Source organism: Lissotriton vulgaris, chromosome 10, assembly GCF_964263255.1.
Source record: "Lissotriton vulgaris chromosome 10, aLisVul1.2, whole genome shotgun sequence".
NCBI lineage: Eukaryota > Metazoa > Chordata > Amphibia > Caudata > Salamandridae > Lissotriton > Lissotriton vulgaris.
Window position 1 is genome coordinate 832,978,160 of NC_141698.1, and position 20,327 is coordinate 832,998,486.

The window sequence follows — 20,327 nt, forward strand, 5'->3', positions numbered from 1 at the left end:
AGGGCTCCACCGAGGCACCCACCACAGGGCTCCACCGAGGCACCCACCACACAGCTCCACCGAGGCACCCGCCACACAGCTCCACCGAGGCACCCGCCACACAGCTCCACCGAGGCACCCGCCACACAGCTCCACCGAGGCACCCGCCACACAGCTCCACCGAGGCACCCGCCACACAGCTCCACCGAGGTACCCGCCACACAGCTCCACCGAGGCACCCGCCACACAGCTCCACCGAGGCACCCGCCACACAGCTCCACCGAGGCACCCGCCACACAGCTCCACCAATGCGCTCCACCGAGGCACCCGCCACACAGCTCCACCAATGCACCCACCGCACAGTTCCACCGAGGCACCCACCAAACAGTTCCACCGAGGCACCCACCACAGAGCACCACCTACACAGCTCCACCGATGCACCCACAACACAGCTCCACCTACACAGCTCCACCGATGCACCCACAACACAGCTCCACTGATGCACCCACAACACAGCTCCACCGATACAGCTCCACCTACACAGCTTCACCGATGCACCCACCACACAGCTTCACAGATGCAACCACCACACAGCTCCACCGATGCAACCACCACACAGCTCCACCGATGCAACCACCACACAGCTCCACTCAGCGCAACCACCACACAGCATCACTCAGCGCAACCACCACACAGCATCACTCAGCGCAACCACCACACAGCATCACTCCGCGCAACCACAGCATTACTCCGCGCAACCACAGCATCACTCCGCGCAACCACAGCATCACTCCGCGCAACCACAGCATCACTCCGCGCAACCACAGCATCACTCCGCGCAACCACAGCATCACTCCGCGCAACCACAGCATCACTCCGCGCAACCACAGCATCACTCCGCGCAACCACAGCATCACTCCGCGCAACCACAGCATCACTCCGCGCAACCACAGCATCACTGGTTCAAATTTGTTCTTTCAATGTTTCAAGCTGTTTTCAAGCTTTCACGCTTTATTACAAATCACAAAAAGATGTTATTTCACTACTGTTCATGGATTTTCGTCACAATAAAAAACACTGAACATAATCTTCACAAAAGGTTTTTATAAAAGTTTAAGCTATTGCCATTACAAATTAAATTACTTAAGTATTAATTATTTTAAAAACTTAAAAGCCATTGTTATTTGTAATATCAATACATTTAAGTCACGTAAATACAAAACATGTTGCATTACAAATGCTATAGGTGTCACATTTGCGAAAGTTATAACTATTGGCATTGTAAATGACAAAGCTATTAATTTAGCGATTTAAAAAAAAAACAAATACAAAAAATCAGTTATAAGACCAATAGCTCAAACTTTCCTAATGCGAGCCCTATTGCATTTCGAAGGCTTGTTTGTGCCTTTCTGCCCTCTTTCACTCGTTTTTGCTTTTTTTTTGTGCCTTTCTGCCCTCTGTTCCACCGGCGCACTAACGCCTTGTCATTGAGCTGACCTGCGGTGGAAGGCACGTCTCCTGACTTTCTGGCGGTGAAAGTCACTTCTCCTACTGGTCCGCGCTGTCACCTGTCACACAATGGCAGTGCGATGCCAGCGCGTTTTCAGTGCACGATGATGTCACAAGAGTCAGATTCTCACAAGAGGAGTCTGCTGCTCCAGGAGAGGTGTGTCTTCCTCTTCGCCCACCCCCACCCTAGCTCCCATCAGAGCGGCTGGTTTGGGTGAGGGCGGGCAAATGGAGCCAGAAAAGCTAATAGCCCAAAATACAACCAAATACTACTGAAGGGCTACACAAGCTACTCCCGGGGTCTCCTCGAGCTACCGGTAGCTCGCAATCGACCGGTTGGAGACCCCGGCCTTAGACCCTTCAGTCCACACATGCTCCACGGTTGGAATTGAATGGATGGATTTCCTGTAAGGTTCCTTAAAATAATAAAGGAAGCATTCTGACTGTACAGTTGTAATTGGAAGGCCAAACCTCTTGGATGCCCTCAGGATAAGGTTATGGAAACCTCCGATGTCTGCTGGAGGAGAGTCAACAGGATCCGGCGATGGTGAAGCTGGATTTGGAATGATATATTTGTCCCACTCTCTATCTGGATCCGGGACTTGATGTAAATCATGCTCTTCGTCCGATTAGTCATCATCATCATGAATAGATACAATCTCTAGGTGACTTTCTCTCGGTTCTGGTATCGAAGGTAGAGATACTTGAGAAGTCACTGTAGTTGAAGAAGTGGTAGGAATTAATGAAGGAGGTGGCTGCAATGCTGCTCAGAAGCTTGAGGCGGAAACCTTCTCTTGTAGTTCTGTAACATCATTTGTAAGTCAGTAATAAGAGAGGAAGGCATTGCCACCATATCCTGATGAGACTGATCTTGAGGTCTATCTCGTTGTTCATAATGGCGTTCTTCTGTATAGTAATCTTCTGAATCCGAATCCTGATACTTCACCTGAAGTTGGGATGGGATATAAGCATCCCTATAAGGACTATCCTCCTCCTCTGAAAGTTCTTCCTTAAAGAGTAAAGTTGGAGGCAAGGGTGTCACTCTGCGAGGAGAAGTCATCTCAGGAGTGATTTGCTGCCTTCTAATTCAAATCTGGACTTTTTGAAACATCGACCATGTCCGACGGAGAAAGGGCTGTCGTCGACGAAGGACTGATCATCAACGGTATCGTCGACGAGCTCATCGACACTATCATCGCAGTTGTCGTCGATGTAGTCGTAGCAGTCGACACGATCGTCGTCGTCAACGTCGAAGATGTCATCATCATCGTCAAGAGGACCGGAATCTGAAACGTCTAAGATAACACAAAGCTCCCGTCGACGGAGCTGTAACAAACCTGGTGCACTTTTGATCTCGACGTACCGGATGTCTTCATCGTCGAACGTTTTTTTCTATCTGATTTTCCTTCTTGAGGTACAGAAGCTGGTTTCTTGAATATCTTCTCCTTTTCAGATGGTGGAGAAGCAACAGAAGGAGTTTGTGTACCTTCTTAGATAGTTTTACCTCAGCAATTTGTCCCTCCCTCTCCGTTACACTTCGGTGAGGAGATTTTTTGGGACTGGGCCTTTCAGACCTATCAGAGGTCATTTGAGAGGCTTTCACAGGAGGTTCAGATGAAATTGAAGGGGAAGACCTACCCCTTTTCCTGGATCTCCTGGGGGACGTAGCTGAGGAAGAATCCTCACTGTCAGATGATAGAACCTCCTTACGACACTTCATTTTCTGCAACCAGGTTAACAAACGGCCTTCACTGTCTCTCAAAGTCTTAGTGGAGAAGGTCCTGCAAGTCTTACAATCCGTGGCCTTATGATCAGGGTACAAGCAGTATCGAATATGCTACTTACCAGTATGCATCTGTTCTTGGCATGTAGGGCTGCTGACATTCATATCTGTGCATAGATCGCCGTCTAGTGTTGGGTCCGGATGATCGCACATTGTTGTCCTGGAAGAGTCTTCGAAGTATCACAAGATAGGTGGCTCCTCCCCTGGACTACAGTGCGCATGGGCATCGACTCCATCCTCAGATTGTTTTTAGCCATTGTGGCCAAGATGGAGTTAAACTATGAGAATGAGGACCATGCTAGAAGTATGTGTGAATGCTGCAGCCGCTACAGGCGCCGGGGAGGAGGGCGGGCGATATGAATGTCAGCAGCCCTACATGCCAAGAACAGATGCATACTGGTAAGTAGCATATTCGGTTCGAGGCATGTGGGCTGCTGAATTCATATCTGTGCATAGAATACATAGCAGTCCCTCCATTAACGGCGGCCGCCTGTGCCAGCTGCAGCAGTTTAGAAAAGTGTTTTTAGAACAGCCTGCCCTACAGCTGCCTGCTGTTTGGAGAGCACATCAACACAGTAGTGTTTTGTAAATGTGTGTGTGGTAGACCATGTGGCTGCTCTACATATGTCTTCCAAAGGAATATTTCCAAGGAAGGCCATGGAGGCCCCCAACTTCCGGGTGGAGTGGGCCCGCTGTGGAATGGTGAGAGTGCGCTTGGCTTTCTGATAGCAGATCTGAATACATTTAACGATCCACCTGGCTATACCAGCCTTGGAAATGGGGTTGCCTTTGTGTTGTGGCGAAAAGGCAACAAATAGTTGCTTAGTCTTCTGAAAATCTTTGGTCCTATCAATGTAGTACATTAAGGCCCTCTTGACGTCAAGTGTGTGGAGCATCCTCTCCGCAACTGACTCTGGATTTTGGAAGAACACAGGTAGTTCTATAGTCTGGGTGATATGGAACTGAGAAACCACCTTAGGAAGGAACTTAGGGTTAGTGCGAAGCACCACCCTGTTGGAATGAATTTGAATAAATGGCTCTTGGATAGTTAGTGCCTGGAGTTCACTAACTCGTCGTAGCGACGTAATTGCTATAAGGAAAGCCACTTTCCAGGTCAAGAACTGAATCTCGCATGAATGCAGTGGTTCAAAAGGGGGACCCATCCGCCTGGTGAGGACCACATTTAGGTTCCACTCGGGAGCTGGTGGTGTCCGCGGAGGAATGACTCGTTCGAGTCCTTCCAGAAAGGCTTTAATGGCAGGCACTCTGAAAAGTGAGAGGTGCTGTCTGTTTTGGAGATAAGCAGCCATTACGGATAGATGTATACGAATGGAAGCATAGGCCAGATTACATTTGTACAGATTAAGAGATAACAAATGATGTTCTGAATAGATGCATCCAGCGGGTCAATGTTGTGGTCTGCACAATAAATGACAAACCGCTTCCATTTCGCCGCATAGCATGCTCTGGTGGTGGGCTTTCTTGCCTCCCTGATTATGTACATACAGTCAGGAGGTAAGTTGAGGTAGCCAAACTCTAAGACCTCAGCGCCAAAAGCTTGGGTGTGAGGCGCAGCCTTTGATGCGGTACCACGGACAGTTCCAGAAACGTGGTGTACCATGGTTGGCGAGCCCACGTTGGAGCAACCAGGATGAGAGTCATCGAGTGCTGCTTCAGCTTGCGTGCCACCAGCGGTATTAGAGGTGCTGGGGGAAAAGCATACGCAAATTTGCCTGACCAGTTCATCCATATCGCATTGCCCTGCGACTGTGGGTGTGGGAACCTGGCGGCAAAGCTTGGGCATTTGGCATTTTCCTTTGTGGCGAACAGGTCCATCTCTGGATGAACCCACCTTAGGAAGTACAGGTGGAGTACTGATGGATGTATCTCCCACTCGTGCATTTGGTGGCTGTACCTGCTGAGCAGGTCCGCCATCTGATTGTCCTTGCCGGCGAGGTGTTCCGCCATGAGGAAGATGTTCCTCTGAATGGCCCACTTCCACATGCTCTGAGCCAGATGAGACAACTGTGGAGAGTGTGTACCTCCCTGCTTCTGGATGTAGTACATGGCCGTCAGGTTGTCTGTCTGGATCAACACGACCTTGTTGCACAGATGTACCTTGAATGCTTTCATTGCCATGAAGATAGCCATCAGTTCTAGAACATTGATGTGCATCTTCCTCTGCTGTGGTGTCCATAGTCCCTGCACAGTGTAGTGGAGTACATGAGCTCCCCAACCCTGGAGAGAAGCGTCCGTCGTCAGAATGATCTGTGGCACAGGCTCCTGGAACGGTCGTCCCTTGCAAAGGTTTTGTGGATTCCACCAATGCAGAGAGTTGTATGCACGACCGGTCACCAACACTAGGTCTTTCAACTGTCCGTGAGCCTGAGTCCACTGACGTGCTAAGCACTCCTGAAGCGGACGCATATGTAGTCTCGCGTGCGGGACTATGGAGATGCAGGAGGCCATCATGCCTATCAACTGCATGAACACTCGTGTTGGAAGCGAGTGTTGAGGTCTGAATTTCTGTATCAGCGATTGAATGCTGCTGATCCTCACTGAATTCGGCTGTGCTGTGGCTGCCAGAGTGTTTATCGTCGCCCCCAGATACTGCCATATGTGGGCGGGTTGCAGGTGGGACTTTGGGTAATTCAGTGAGAATCCCGGATCGTGAGGAAGGTGAATGGTGTGGGACATGTGGGCGGCATACTGCTGGGCTGACTTTGCCTTTGCCTGGATGAGCCAGTCGTCCAGATAAGGGTAGACGTGAATGTTTGGTCTCCTGAGGTGTGCCGCCACTGTCGCCAGGCACTTTGTAAACACCCTGGGTGCCGTGGTGACTCCGAAAGGTAGAACCTTGAACTGGTAATGTTGGTTTTGGATGGTGAACCGGAGGTATTTTTTGTGTGATGGGTGCAGCGGAATATGAAAATACGCATCTTTTAGATCTAAAGTTGCGAGAAAATCCCCTTGACTGAGCAGCGGTAGGACTTGCTGCAGTGTCAGCATGTGAAAGTGCTCCGATAGAATGTACTGATTGAGGGGTCCGAGGTCCAGTATGGGTCTGAGGGACCCGTCCTTTTTTGGTATCAAGAAGTACAGTGAGTAAACTCCTGTGCCTCTTTCTTTCACAGGCACGAGCTCGATTGCCCCTTTTTGCAGCATGACTAGGACCTCCTGCTGCAATAAGTGCAAATGCTCGGCGGACATAGGACGGTGTCTTGGGGGTATGTTGGGTGGAGTGGATATTAACTCCAGACAATACCCGTACTGGATAAACTGTGTGACCCACCTGTCTGTGGAGATGGACTTCCAGACTGGCAGGAACTGTTGAAGTCTCCCCCCCGACAGGTGTTGCGTGGTCGGGGGCAGTGACAAGGCGTCACTGTTTGTTAGTGGTGGAGGATCTGGAGTTGTTGTTTCCACGACCTCGGACTTTGGCGCGGTTTCCACAATAACCACCTCGACTTTGCTTGGTGTATGTGGTCTGCGTGCCGCCCTTATAGTACTGTGTGGTTTGGGAGAGCTGGCCTCTGGAAACGCGTCTATTGCTTGAGCGACGAAAAGAACCACCCCGGAACTGCTGGGACTGTAGAACCCCCATGGACTTAGCAGTTTCAGTGCCTTTTTTGATTTTCTTCAAGGTGGTGTCCATCTCTGGGCCAAATAGATGATCAGGGTTTACTGTCGGATTGAGAATGGTGGTCTGTATTTCTGGCTTGATCCCGGAGATTCTGAGCCAGGCATGTCGTCTCAGCATGACACTAGTGTTAACAGCTCTGGCCGCGGTGTCTGCTGCGTCCAGTGCACATTTGATAGAAGCATTTGATATGAGCTTCCCTTCTTGGATGAGCATCTCAGCTGCCTCTTTCTATTCATCTGGCTGGTGCTGTAACAGGTTCTCAAGTGTGTCGTAATGTGCCCCGTCATACCTGGCTAGAAGTGCCTGAGTGTTTGAAATGCGCCAGATATTGGCCGCTTGAGCTGCCACCCTTTTCCCTGATGCCTCAAACACCTTAGATTCCTTATCTGGGGGAGGAGCATCACCCGTTTTTTTGTGAATTAGCCCTCTTCCGGGCATTAGAAGCAACAAGAGTCCAACGGCAACTGTCCCTTGATGTAAGTAGTGTCTCCAGGCGCTGGTTTGTATTTCTTTTCAATTCTGGGGTTTATCATCCTGGCTCTTGTAGGCTCCTTAAAGATTTCCCCAGCATTCTTCAAGACACCCTTCAACATAGGCAGAGTCTTGACAGTCCTCTCTGAGACGGAAAAGGTGTCAAAAAGAAAGTCTACTTCAATGGGGTCAGCATGGAGCTGGACGTCATGATCCTTAGCTGCCCTTTCAATGAGGGCATTAAATGCTGCCGAATCCTCAGTAGGCGACGTTTTTACAGCATACATTTGAGTGTCTGGGGTAGAGTGAGGATCACCTGGGTCAGCAGCAGCTGCCCAGGGTTCATTGGTATCATCTGGATCAGTGTATACAGGATAGCTGTATTCATCATCATCACCTTCCCCAGTGTCCACATCTGAATAAGTGGGTGAGACATCATGGCCAAGTGGAGATACTGGTTCTACAAGAACAGGCGTCAAAGTAGAATCCTTTTTCTTCTTCAGTGGAATTTTATAGGACTCCATTGGCTGTTCCGGGGCGGTTTTCCGCTTATAAAGAGAAAGCCTGCCTGTTTCAGCATCGATAAACTGTTCCTGTTGCTCTTCCAACGAGGATTGTCGATGCTTTATGGCCGGGACCACTGTTTACTTCGGCACCGAGGACACCTTCTCGGGCACATCGGTGGCCATTTTAGGGGCGAAAGCCTTCTGCACCACTTTCGGCGGCAGCGTGAAGTGGATGGGCGTCGACGTCGGAGGTTTTTCGGCAGGCTTCGAAGGTGGAGGATCTTTAGGCCCGACACTTGAGGCCTTGTCCTTGATGCGCTTTAGGGAGTCTGCCACCTGCTTCGAGAAAGAGGCGGGCGGCTGCGTCGACTCGACGGAATCCTTCGAGGCACCACCAGACGTGGACTCGTGGGTCGATCCGCTCTTGGCCTTGTCTTGTCGACGCAGAGGCTCGAGAACCTCAGGATCACCGAGCCCTTTGTCGGTGTCGACTGTCTTCGGCGCCGATTTATTCGGGTCGACTGCCCTGACCTTCGCCTTCAGCGCGCTAGACTTCGTCTCGACGCCCTTGAGCTGTTTCTTCGGGTCGATAACGCCCTTCTGCTTAGTCGGTGCCGACAGGTCCGAGGACTTCGAGCCGACCAAAGCAATACGCACTTTTGGTTTCGATGTAGGCAACAGTGCTTTCACTTGCGTCGAGACCGGAGCTTTTACTTTCGGTTTCGATTTTGCAGGTTGCAGCTCCTTAGTAATGTCCGAAGCCGAGCCCGAAGGCGGGGCCGTAGAACTTATTGGAAGATCTTGGGTAAGGCCTAGTGGCGATCCCTGGACCTGAGCCTTATGAAGCGTTTCGGCCCCAATGTCAGTTTGAGTTAGCTCCTCGCTCGAGCTATCTTCCATGGCCCCAAAGGCCCCGTCGTCATCTCCTACCTCGTAGACGACTTCTTCCGCTTCGAGCATTTCAACATCCGCGTCGTAGTTGGAGTCGACCTCCGACGCGGGATTCGACAGGTTCTCACGAACCTCCCGGTCATCTCCTTCATCAACCCCGGCATCGAATATGTCCACAGGCGCCAGTGCAGTCTGCTGGGCTTCCTGGCGCGCAGCGCGTCGATGCAGAAGAGTCTTCTTGGATCGAAAACGGAAACAAGCCATGCAGCTGGCTTCATCATGATCCGGCGACAGACACTTGTTGCAAACCGGTTGGACGTCGATGTGGGGATACTTGCAGTTGCACACGGGACATCTCTTGAACGGGCTCCGTTCCATGATGGTTCGTCGGTAAGGCCTCTGGCGTCGACCGGGCCTTCAGCGTCGAAAAGCACGCGGCACTCCTGGAAATCCGGCTCAGAACTGAGCTGGAAAGAATCGGGCACCGAACCCAAGACTATACCGACGAAAAACTAAAGGTCTTTTGGCCTTAAGAAAACTTATATATCGATTCCGACTAGAGTGAACCAATATACATCCGAACCCAATGGCGGAAAAAAACTGAGGATGGAGTCGATGCCCATGCATACTGTAGTCCAGGGGAGGAGCCACCTATCTCGTGATACTTCGAAGACTCTTCCAGGACAACAATGTGCGATCATCCGGACCCAACACTAGGCAGCGATCTATGCACAGATATGAATTCAGCAGCCCACATGCCTCGAACATAAAGTCTTTATGCATGTTGTGAGAAGTTGGCCTGATACAAGGTGGTCACTAGAACTAGTGAACGTCATATCAGTCCAAACAACCCTTATGGTGATTGGCTGTAAGTCAACCTTATAGACCAGCTATCCTAGTGGTAGCGTGGACAAAGCAGTCTTAGGCTAAACTCTTTTGGCATGTGAAGCCAGCTGTATTACCATATGTAACCCCCTTGAACACCAAGTGAAAGGACACCACACAGGATATATATTCAAAATATATAGGTAATTATTACTACAAATATTCCCCTGAACTCTTTATGAGCACAGGAGCAAACACGTTAAAACTATTCAATTGATAATATACAAAAGTAGCACAAATATGGATAGGCCAGGGTGGCCCCTAAAACCATATACTAAAGAAGTGGTATAAGTACCATGAGTCGAAAGGAGGTAAGGCCTAGGGCCTTGGGAATCGCTGGGGCTATGCTGTACCAACTCAAGTTAGGAACTAGGAGGCCCACGGCATCTGGTTTGCAGTGTGCAAAGTTAGAAGCAGTTCACATTGAAATCAATGGATGAGTAAAAGTTAAAAAGGTGAAGTTAGGAAGTCTTCCGCTCAGCCTAGGACTTAGCCCTTGGAACCATGTGAAGAGTTAGGGTGGATCCAATGGTGGATCTGAAGAGGTGAAGACCTGAAAGCAGAGGGGACAATGTTCACAGTCACTAGTCAGTGACCGGCGTGGAACCAGGAAGGAACCAGGCGTTGTCGGGTGCCACAGGTGATGTCGTGAAGCTCGTCTCTTCAGCAATGTGGACTAGGCAACGATGACGACGACCAGGAGTCACTCACGAGCTGTCCCACGTAGGCTCTAGTTGATGGCGGTGTCGGCTTCTTGATCGGAGCAAACAGGCCTTGGCTAATGCCACGCAGGAAACCGAGAAGGCTTCTCACTAACCAGCAAGGTCAGAGGGGTTGCTGCTTTTGGGAGCAGCAAGGGCCAGTCTGGAGCAACCAGACCAGCGGTGGAAAGTTGTTGTTTGGTCGCCAAAATGGCCACTAGCCAACGGACTTGTAACCGGATAGGCGCGTCGAGTGGAACAAAGCAGAAGGGCCCCACGCAGATCTCGTAAGAGTTGGAGGGCTGGTCCTTGGTGCAAATGTAGCTCGGTGGTGGGGCTTCTCAAGACCCCAAGCACAGCGATGAGGGGACCTCAGGGGTTGCGCAGTCAGATTCTCGTGGACTTTTCAAGAGGTCCGGTCTCAAGTCGCCTCCACTCGTCTCAGCTTAGCAGGGTCTGTGGATCGGGCTGTTAGATGTCTGAGAGTCTGGTTCCCATCAGGCTCTGAGCTCGGGCTCCGGCGGGAGGCGGCGGCTAAGCAGTCATTGATTGCTGGATGGTGCCTGTGTTCACAGGGTGGCCACTCCTTGGCCACAAGGGAGATTCTTCAGTCTTCTGAGCAGCAGAACGTCAAAGGTCCAGAGTTTTATTCTTATGTAGTCGAATTTCAGGGTAATCTGCAGTCTTGGGGCTCAGCTCCTACTTTTAAGCCAAATCTAGGGGCTGGACTACCTACTGGGTCCCTCCTATGGGTGGGACCAGGAAGGGGTGGTTACACCCCCTTTCCTTTGTCCAGATTCGTGCCAGAGCTAGGGCTGGAGTGCCCCAGCACCGGTTTGAACTGGCCTATGCACTGGGACACCTTGTGTGCCCCGGGCATGTCTGATTCTATTCAGCCCTACCTAACCAGATACACAAAATTCTATCTGGGGTGGTGCTAGCACCTCCCAAGGCAGGAAACCCTTTGTCCAAGCCGCCTCCCTCTCTGGAAAGACTCCCAGCAGCAGGAGGTCAGACTTGTGTCTGTAGTGGTAGCATCCATTTTGTGATGCTGAGGCTCTGTTTAACTCTAACCGGGGTTCAGGTTCTGTACAGGTCGTGTCCCTCTAGAAGGGTGGAATGCTACCCCGTCGCCAGAATTGGCGAGGGGGTAGTATTTCAAATTCGTATGACACCTTACTCGACATGTTTTGATAACGTCAAACCAGAGTTAGCATTCAACCACGAGGTTCATAATACATTTAAGAGTATTTGGTATGACACTATCAGGAAACCGCGAAAGGACGTGGTTCTGAAAGCTGCAGACAGGCTCAGCTCATGCTAGAGCACCATCTAACACATAACCAAGCACTCTGCCTCCAGGATTGATAAGGCCTGCCATAGGAGTGACTTATAGGTTACTGTGTGTCCTTGTATGTGTTAGATATAGAGATACTATACCTAAAACAAAGGGTGATTACACCACCTTGCCCCAGCTGAGTGATCAGCCAGAGTTGTCAAATAGTGAGGCCAGGCCAGGAGTGGCACAATTCGTGCTGCAGACCCTGGTACGCCTTGAATGCACCTATGCCCTGGGTACCTAGAGTACACTGTACAGGGGCTCACAAGGTGATCGATGTTCCAATTGGTAAGGCACCTAAAGTGCCTTGGCATAAATTTAGAGAGAGAACCGCAGGCTGTGGGTCTGATTGGCAGGCCCACAGCCACATTAAGTCAAACCAGTGAAGCAAAAAGCAAAAATTTGGGGTGACCATAGGATAGCGGACCCTACTCTCCTACACATGTCCTCAATGTAAATTCTTTTCTTTGAACAAGTAGCACAGGCTTTAAATAAAGCTTTCTTCTCCTTATCAGACATTGTAGAGTACAAAAAGAAGAAAAAATCCAAAGCTTAAGAGAAAAACTGAGCAGAGCTCCGGGGAGACTCCCGTAGCACAACTTGCGGTAGAAAATCTGAGGCTCTCTCAGGAGGGTTCTATGGGGTGAGGCTGATGTGATTGGTTGTTGCAAGTTTTTGATCTCTTTTACAAAAAGAGGGTGATATGCTACAAAATGAGATGAGGCCTAGGCCTTTCTCTCTTTTGTAACTACTGCTATGGTATTTTCTGTTTACCGAGGCTCCCATTCCAACGGCCGGGGAATGATACAAAGCATGGGAATCTATGAAAGTCCACTACTGGGGCAAGTACCCTAAGTGACAGCAATATAGATGCAAAGGTGGAAGAGAAGCAAACTAGGGACGAATCTGGAAAACAAACTTGTGGAATGCTTATGACCAACTAAAAAATGTGTTTCATAGAAGTGAGCAGTGGAAGTAAATTGGAAGTGCTCCAGAGGAGGGGGAGACAAGATGGATACGGTAAGCCAGTGAATAATAAGCAGGCAAATGAGCGACAGTAAGCCAACCAATGGGAAGCAATGAGCGACCTGCAAGCTCATTTACATTCATAGTAAGCACAAAATGTGTCTTCTGCAACCAGAATTGAAAGGAGTTTTTATAAAGCGCGAACAGCTGCCCTGACGCGTCCAGATACCTATGCTCTCTGGTAGGCTGAACCCAACAATCACTCAATACTGAATACATAGGGGTAGCATGTTTCCGTGGGAATGATGGAAAGGGGTTTTAAAGTTGGATAAAAATCTCATACATAATTTACTGAGAAACTAACATGAATTGGCAGGTCTATAAAGCTCAAGCTCCTCGGAGAGGACAACACACAGAGGGCAAGTGCCCATACCACATCAGGAAGGAAAAACGTAATATCCAAATCCATTCCACTTATCGAAAATCAGAAAACTCCAAACTTCAAAGTAGAACATTTGAAAGGACATGCGGACAGAACAATTTAGCCAATGGAAATCCAGGTACAACACTTCAAATGTTATGGGCTTAGCTTAAAGTGTATGAATCCTTTCAGCAGCGTAACTGCCAATAAAATGTTAAAGGGAAACATTTAATTATAGAGCCTCAAGCAACTAAAACCAATTTCTTTTAAAGTTAACTAAGCAACAGACAAAACATAAAACATGCTTTCAATTCTCAATCCATCTTGATGAATTAAAGGATAACTTTCCATCGCCAAAGCGTACTATTAATGTTTCTTGTTTTTTTTAAAGTGATTAGAAACTGATGGGCCATGTATTTGAAAAAAGTCAGTATGGTTAATGGTACCTTAATTGAAGCGCCTGCAAAACGAGATAGCTGTTTTATGTGCTGTCCCTGCTTGCCAATGATGGCTCCAACAGCCAAAGATGGAATGAACAGATGAACAGTTTCAGATTCTGGTTGATGCTGTGTTAAAAGAAAAGAAGTATTGTGATGTGAAATTCTGATTATATCGATTTTAGCCTAGGAAACATTGAGCAAGACTAATCAGAAAAGGGACACTGCAAGGAATCCTGCCATTTTTTGATATATTAATTTATCAGTACATCAAACTAATCATGCAAGATATACAAACAATAAGAATATAGAGCGCCCCCTTGACTCCATAGTTCCGCTACAAAGTCTAATATTTAAACATGTGTAAAACACATACTTTAAACAATATTTCTCCAGTAACATACAACTGATTCCCAAGGTTTTGGTGCACTTCAGTAACCTCACTAACAAAGCAAATTCGAAACTACACATCCAGAGGCAAAATAACTGGGATTTAACACTACAATAAGTTCTACCTGTTCCATGTATTCCAGAAGACTATTTCTGGGTCATGACCTTTCTTCATAACGAGATGCACATTTAACTATTAAGGCCTAACTTATTTTTGTTTCTGTACTGCCACATTTCCATTGTTCAAAAACGTAGAAGAGTACTACACAGAACTTGTACTTTACTAAACTCTTTCCTCATGTCGTACCCATTCCAATATAACAACTAGACCGCATAGAAATTGAAGGCTTGTGAAATTTAAAAAACAAAGCGATTGATGGATGGAATGCTTGAATTTATCTTAGCCACTGGCAATAGCTCTGGGCCGCATCCCAATTCATTGTTTTTCACCCCCATCCCACCTCAGGTTAGACCTACCCATATACAATTCTGCCTCGAGCCTGCTCCAAAGGCAAAAGTCTAGCCCGACCAGCCAGGCAGGTTCTCTCTGACTAGACAAGCAACCCAGGACCAGTTACGCCCTTATGGGCACACCAGCCAGGTATAGCTGGTTTACAGTAGCATAGTGAACATTAGAACCAAGTCTGGGCATACCCATCACACTTAGGGGAACAAAAACAGCGATGGACGGAATGCTTTAATTAATCTCAGCCACTGGCAAATGCTCTGGGCTTCACCTGAACTATTGATTGGGCGGAAAATGCCGGGAAGAAGCTTCCTTCAGGCTATAGCTCCGATATCATGAATGATCGAACAAGTTACTTACGCCTGTAATGCCTTATCTGGTAGAGACTATCTAGCCGCAGATTTCTTACCTTAGAATATTTCCCAGGCGTCAGACTGGATCAGGACATTTTTGAACAATTCCCCTGCGCACCGGTGGGTGCCATCTGTCAGCTCTGCGGGCATCGCCCACACCGCAAGTAATGTGTGCGGCGTCCCTATAGGTGCCAACCCAATGCTCTGACCAAAGTTCTTGACTGTTTTTTCTCATCAGAATCAGGAAGCCAAGCAGAGGAGGAATGACAGTGCAAAAGTGAGGTCCTAAAGAATCTCAATGTGAGAAGGCAGTTCGCACAATGGGGCGATTGGCAGGGTTGGTAAGTAATCTGCAGCTAGATAGAGTCTCTAGCAGATAAGGTGGTACCAAAGGAAAGTAACTTGTTCATCTGATAGATACTTCTAGCTGCAGATTTTTTCTACCTTAAAATAGATACCAAAACAATCTCTCCCGAGAGGGGGGGGTCTGCGGATGGTCTTAGACTAAGAAGTCCTGGAGGACCTAACAGGCAAAGAAGCCATCTTGACAGATTTGAAGGTCGAGGCAATAGTGTTTGGCCAACAAGTGAAATGATGGCCACACAGCTGCTTAACAGATGTTCAGCACAGGGACTCCTCTAGCTAACGCTGTGGTCGCAACTGTAGTTCTGGCAGAGGGAGCTCTTAAGTCCTCAGCGGGGACTGTTTCTTGGCCATCGTGCATCACACCTTAATGCAAAGGATTATCAACAGAGATAGTTCTCTTTTGAAAAGACTTTCCTTTCTTTGCCCCAGAAAATCCAACACAGTTGATTGTCCAACCAGAATGCTTTGGTATAACCAAAATAGAATAATAACTCACTTTTTGGATCCAAAAGTTGGAGTCTTTCCTCTTTTTAGAGGGATGATAAGACTAGGAGAAAAAGGCAGGCTGATGTTTTTGCCCGACGTGAAAAGGTGTCACCACATTTGGCAAAAAAGAATGGCCGGGTTCTAAAACCTAATTTGTTTGAGAAAAATACAGTGTTAGGAGTATTAATTGAAAACACCTGTGAATAAATTAACTGGCAGATGTTATAGCCACTAGGAAGACCGTTTTGATCATTAGGAGTTGTAAAGAGCAGCTGTGCATTGGCTTAAAAGGAGAACACATGAGGTAGGAGAGAACTAAACTCAAGTCCCATTGTGGCATAATGAAGGGGGTGGGAGGAAACATATGCTGTAAACCTTTAAGGATTATAGTCACAACAGGTAAAGAACAGGGAAGGCTGATCAGGCAATTGTAAGAAAGTGGAAATGGCGGCTAGATATCCTTTTACGGTGCCCAAAGCAAAGCCTTGCCAGGCCAAGGAAAGAACTTAGAGGAGAACTTCAGACATGGGTGCAGACAGAGGATTAACTGATTTGGATATATACCAAGACACTAACTTTCCCCATCGGTAGGCTTAGATGGTTCTGGTAGAACACCAGATTATCCCATACCTGAAGAGGGAGATCAAAAACTCTCCATTCTCACTGCTCAATCTCCATGCATGAAGATAGAAAGTTGACTGGTTTGGGTGCAGTAACCTGCCCCGATGCTGCGCAACAGAAGAACTGCCCGAATGGGCAACTTGACTAAAGGACAGATGCTCATGCTCATTAGCTGTAATGTAATGTAAAAAGAATTTCTATAGCGCAACTAACACCGAACGGTTTCTTGGCGCTCGAGCACAAGGGGGGGGGGACTAGTCCACAGAGCACAGGTGTTAGTGATAAACATTACAGAACTAATAAGTTTTAAGAAGGGACCTAAAATGATTATAGGAGGAAGCAAGTCTAATACCTAAGGGAAGTGAGTTCCAAAGGGAGATGGCAAGAAAAGAAAATCTCAAACCTCCATGCTTCTTACGTTTGTAAACTGGAACCGCAAGCAAGGCAAGGTGAGAAGACCGAAGGTTACGTGAGGGAACGTAGGGATGTATTAGTGAAGAGATAAAGGACGGACCTGTGCCGGCAAGGGACTTAAAAATGGTGCAGCCCACTTTGAATTTACAACGCTCGGACAAGGGGAGCCAGTGAAGGGATTTTAACAAAGGAAGAACGTATTGGTGTCTGGGTTGGTGATAAATGAGGCGCGCAGCCTGGTTCTGGACAAGCTGTAGCCTCTTCATTAGGTACGCCGGGATACCAACATACAAAGAATTGGCGTAATCCAACCTTGAGATGACTAAGGCTAACAGAACTAGAGTAAGAGCCTCTATGGTCCGAAAATGAGCAATCTTACGGATTTTCCGCAGCTGGAAAAAGCTAGAAGAGACTACAGCGTTGATCTGGGGCTTTAGAGTAAGATCTTTATTAATGATTACCCCCAGACTTTTGGCTGAGTCGACTGGACTCAGAGGAGGACCCAACCTCGCAGGCCAAAAGGTGGATTTCAATGGGTTGGCAATGCCCCCGATAAGAATCAACTCTGTCTTGTCGGGTTTAAGTTTGAGGTGGTTGGCCCCCATCCAGTCATTGATGTGACAAAGTTGACTGGAAGTTGGCAATGGACTGGGCTGAGGAGTCGATATTAAAAACCAGCTGGATGTCATCGGCGTAATTAAACGCGGAAATATGACTGCCTCGCAAGGAACGAATAAGGGGAACCAAATATAAATTAAAAAGAAGGGGGGATAGGGAGGAACCCTGCGGAACGCCACAGGTCAGTTCGACCTTATCCGCAGGAAACTGCGAGAGTCGGACCGCCTGGTGGCGATTGCTCAAAAAGGAGCGGATCCAGTCAAGGGCCGTGCCCGAACGCCAGCCTCCCTGACACGGTCGACCAAAATATCATGGTCGACTGTGTCAAAGGCGGCCGACAAGTCCAGGAGCACCAGAACCTGGCTGATGTTCGAGTCGGCTCCTCTTCGCAGTTCTTCCATGACGGACAGCATAACAGACTCCGTAGAGTGAGCGGGTCTGAAACCAGCCTGTTGGGGGTCAAGATATTGAGAGTGTTCAAGGAAAGAGCTCAAGAAGCTGGTCACATAGGACTCAAGAATCTTACCCAGGTAGGGGAGGAGGGAGATGGGGCGGTAATTGCTCATGACCTGTGGGTCTGCAGTTGTTTTTTTTAAGATAGGCACGACCTCTGCAACTTTAAATAGGCTGGGGACTAAGCCAGAGGATAGAGACTTGTTCAGGAGCCCCAAAGGGGGGGACGGACAGGCTGTAAAGACCTCGCGAAGAATTCGGGAAGGACAGCAATCCTTGGGGGACCCAGCGGACACCTTATTTAAAAGAGCTTGGGATACCATACTCGCCCTGCTCAGTTCGGAGCCACTTTATCTTCTTGAGAACTCTGGACTTGAGTGGTTTATGCAGAAAGGCGTTTAAGAGTCCTGCGCTTAACTGAGACTAAAGGAGTCTCCGAGCTAAAGCAGCCATGGAAACTCAGACGTGCAAAAGTGCTGCCATTGTGCATGCTTTGCGGTGGCGAACAGATCTAACCAAGGCTCTACCACATCTCCGAAGGGGTTTTGTTCCACCTCTGGATGATCCACTAGGCATCAACAGCTGAGTTATTCTGCTCTGGCTTTCAGAAAGCTCACCAGATGTTGAACTACCAGGGAAAATCCCCTGTCCCAGCCTGTCCAGAGGTGCAGGTCCTCTTGACAAAGGGTCAACGACCCCACCCTGCCCCATTTGCTGCAGCCCACATGGTGTGGTGTTTTCTGTGAACACCTGCACTAGCCTTCCCTTGATCGAAGGAAGAACAGCTTAAAATGCCAATCAGATGCCCCAGAGCTCCATCAGGTTGGTATGAAGCTCAGACTCACAATAGATGAGTTCTCTGATGCCCATCTCTCCCATATGGCCACCCCAGCCCAGAAGTGACTCATCGGTCACCACTGTGAGCTCTGGGTGGGGAAGAAATGGAGGTCTGTTATTGACCCAATCGCAGCGGGCAAGTGTTACCAAGAGGATGCAGGAGGTGAGGAGACCCAACGTCCTCAGAGTCAGACTCCCCCAAATTCAAGCATAAAGTCTAAAACATCGGAATCAAACTCTGAATATATGCTGGACTCGCTGTTCCGGATGACAAATCCAAAACTGCACTGTGTCCAGAACAGCTCAGATAAAAGGGAACGTTTGAGAGAGAATCAGGTGAGACTTCAGCACGTTGAAGTGGATAGTGAACCCAAGCGAATGCAGGATGTCCATTGTAATCAGTGTGTAGGAGACGACTGCCTGGGGCAATTCCACCTTCAACAGCCAATAATCAAGGTAGGGGGAGACTGGAATCCTTGACCTCTGCAGATATACAGGAACCACTGCCATCACCTTTGTGAAAACCTAAGGGGCACTGGTAAGACCAAAAGGGAGTACAGTGAACTGATAATTTTCATTAACTGAACCACAAGTAGCATCTTTTGGCAGGCAGGACAGGAATGCGGAAATAGGCATCCTGCAAGTCCAATGCTACCATATATTCTCCCGAGTCAATGGCATATAAGACCTGGGGTGAGCATCATGAATTTTACCTTTTTCAAAAAGTAATGGAGGACGCGAATCTAATATAGGACTGAGGCCTTCATTCTTTTTTGGCACCAGAAAGTTGTGGGAATAGCAACCACAACCTACTTCTGACACTGACCCTCTAGATGGCTCCTTTGGCAAGAAGGGCCAGTACTTCAAGCTGTAAAAGCACAAGGTGGATCTCTCTCAGCCGATTTGAAGACGGAGGAAGTGGCAGCACGGTTTGTTGAAACGGAAGGGCATAACCCGGTTCGACAATCTGGACCACATATTTGTCTGTTGCAATCTCCTGTCATCAGGGCAGATAGTGTTGAATTCTGCCGCCAACCGGATGCCCGTGCTTTATTCAGGGCAAATTAAAGAGGTTTTGACTGTGCAGTTGATGGGGAAGAGCTGATTGGGCAGACAACTGGATTTGGGCCAACTAGGCTTGTGGGAGCAGCGTTCGCGGGCAACAAAAGGATTGAGCTGCGAGAAATTGGCTCTATATGTATTGGACCAAAGTAAGGTACAGCCCCCTCAATAGCTCCCACGCAGAAGCTATGTGATTCCCTGAATAACTTTTTCAGAGAAAAAATTGTGACTATTAAATCGAGCAGTGCTAGTTCCCCAACGTCACTTCCTTTGGATGACGCCTTTTATAATCCCTCTGTACTAGATGTAAAACTTTTTCTTCACTTTTGGCGAGGGTAAAGTCCGGATCCCCAAACGACATCTGCCGCCCCCCCCCACATCTTCTCTGAAATCGGTCAGACTATCCCTCAGGGTATCCTACCCCTACTAAACAAATCATTGGCCCAGGGCAGGGTACCTACTGGTTTCAAACACGCCCTGCTAATCCCTCTGATAAAAAAACCAGGTCTGGACCCCCGGGACTCATCAAATTATCATCCCATATCCCTGTTGCCGTTTTTATCCAAGATATTGGAGGCTCACGTCTCCAATTGTCTTTCCAACTTTGTGGAAACCACTGGGTTTCTGGAGCCCAATCAAGCTGGGTTCCGTCCAAGCCATTCGATCGAGACGGTAACCCTGGCAGTCCAGAACACACTTCGGTGTAACGCAGACAGGGACGTCCACCAGG

At 48.4% G+C, this 20,327-nt stretch overlaps 1 protein-coding gene across 1 annotated transcript in view; it reads right to left on the reverse strand.

The window, feature by feature from the left end:
• The window catches only part of IGF2BP3 (insulin like growth factor 2 mRNA binding protein 3), a 1,069,372-nt gene that overhangs the window by 351,826 nt on the left and 697,219 nt on the right, over positions 1–20,327 (reverse strand). Inside the window, exon 11 of the mRNA XM_086941758.1 lies at positions 13,541–13,660. Within this exon, the coding sequence (XP_086797884.1) occupies positions 13,541–13,660 (120 nt within the window). The remainder of the gene's footprint in view (positions 1–13,540; positions 13,661–20,327) is intronic.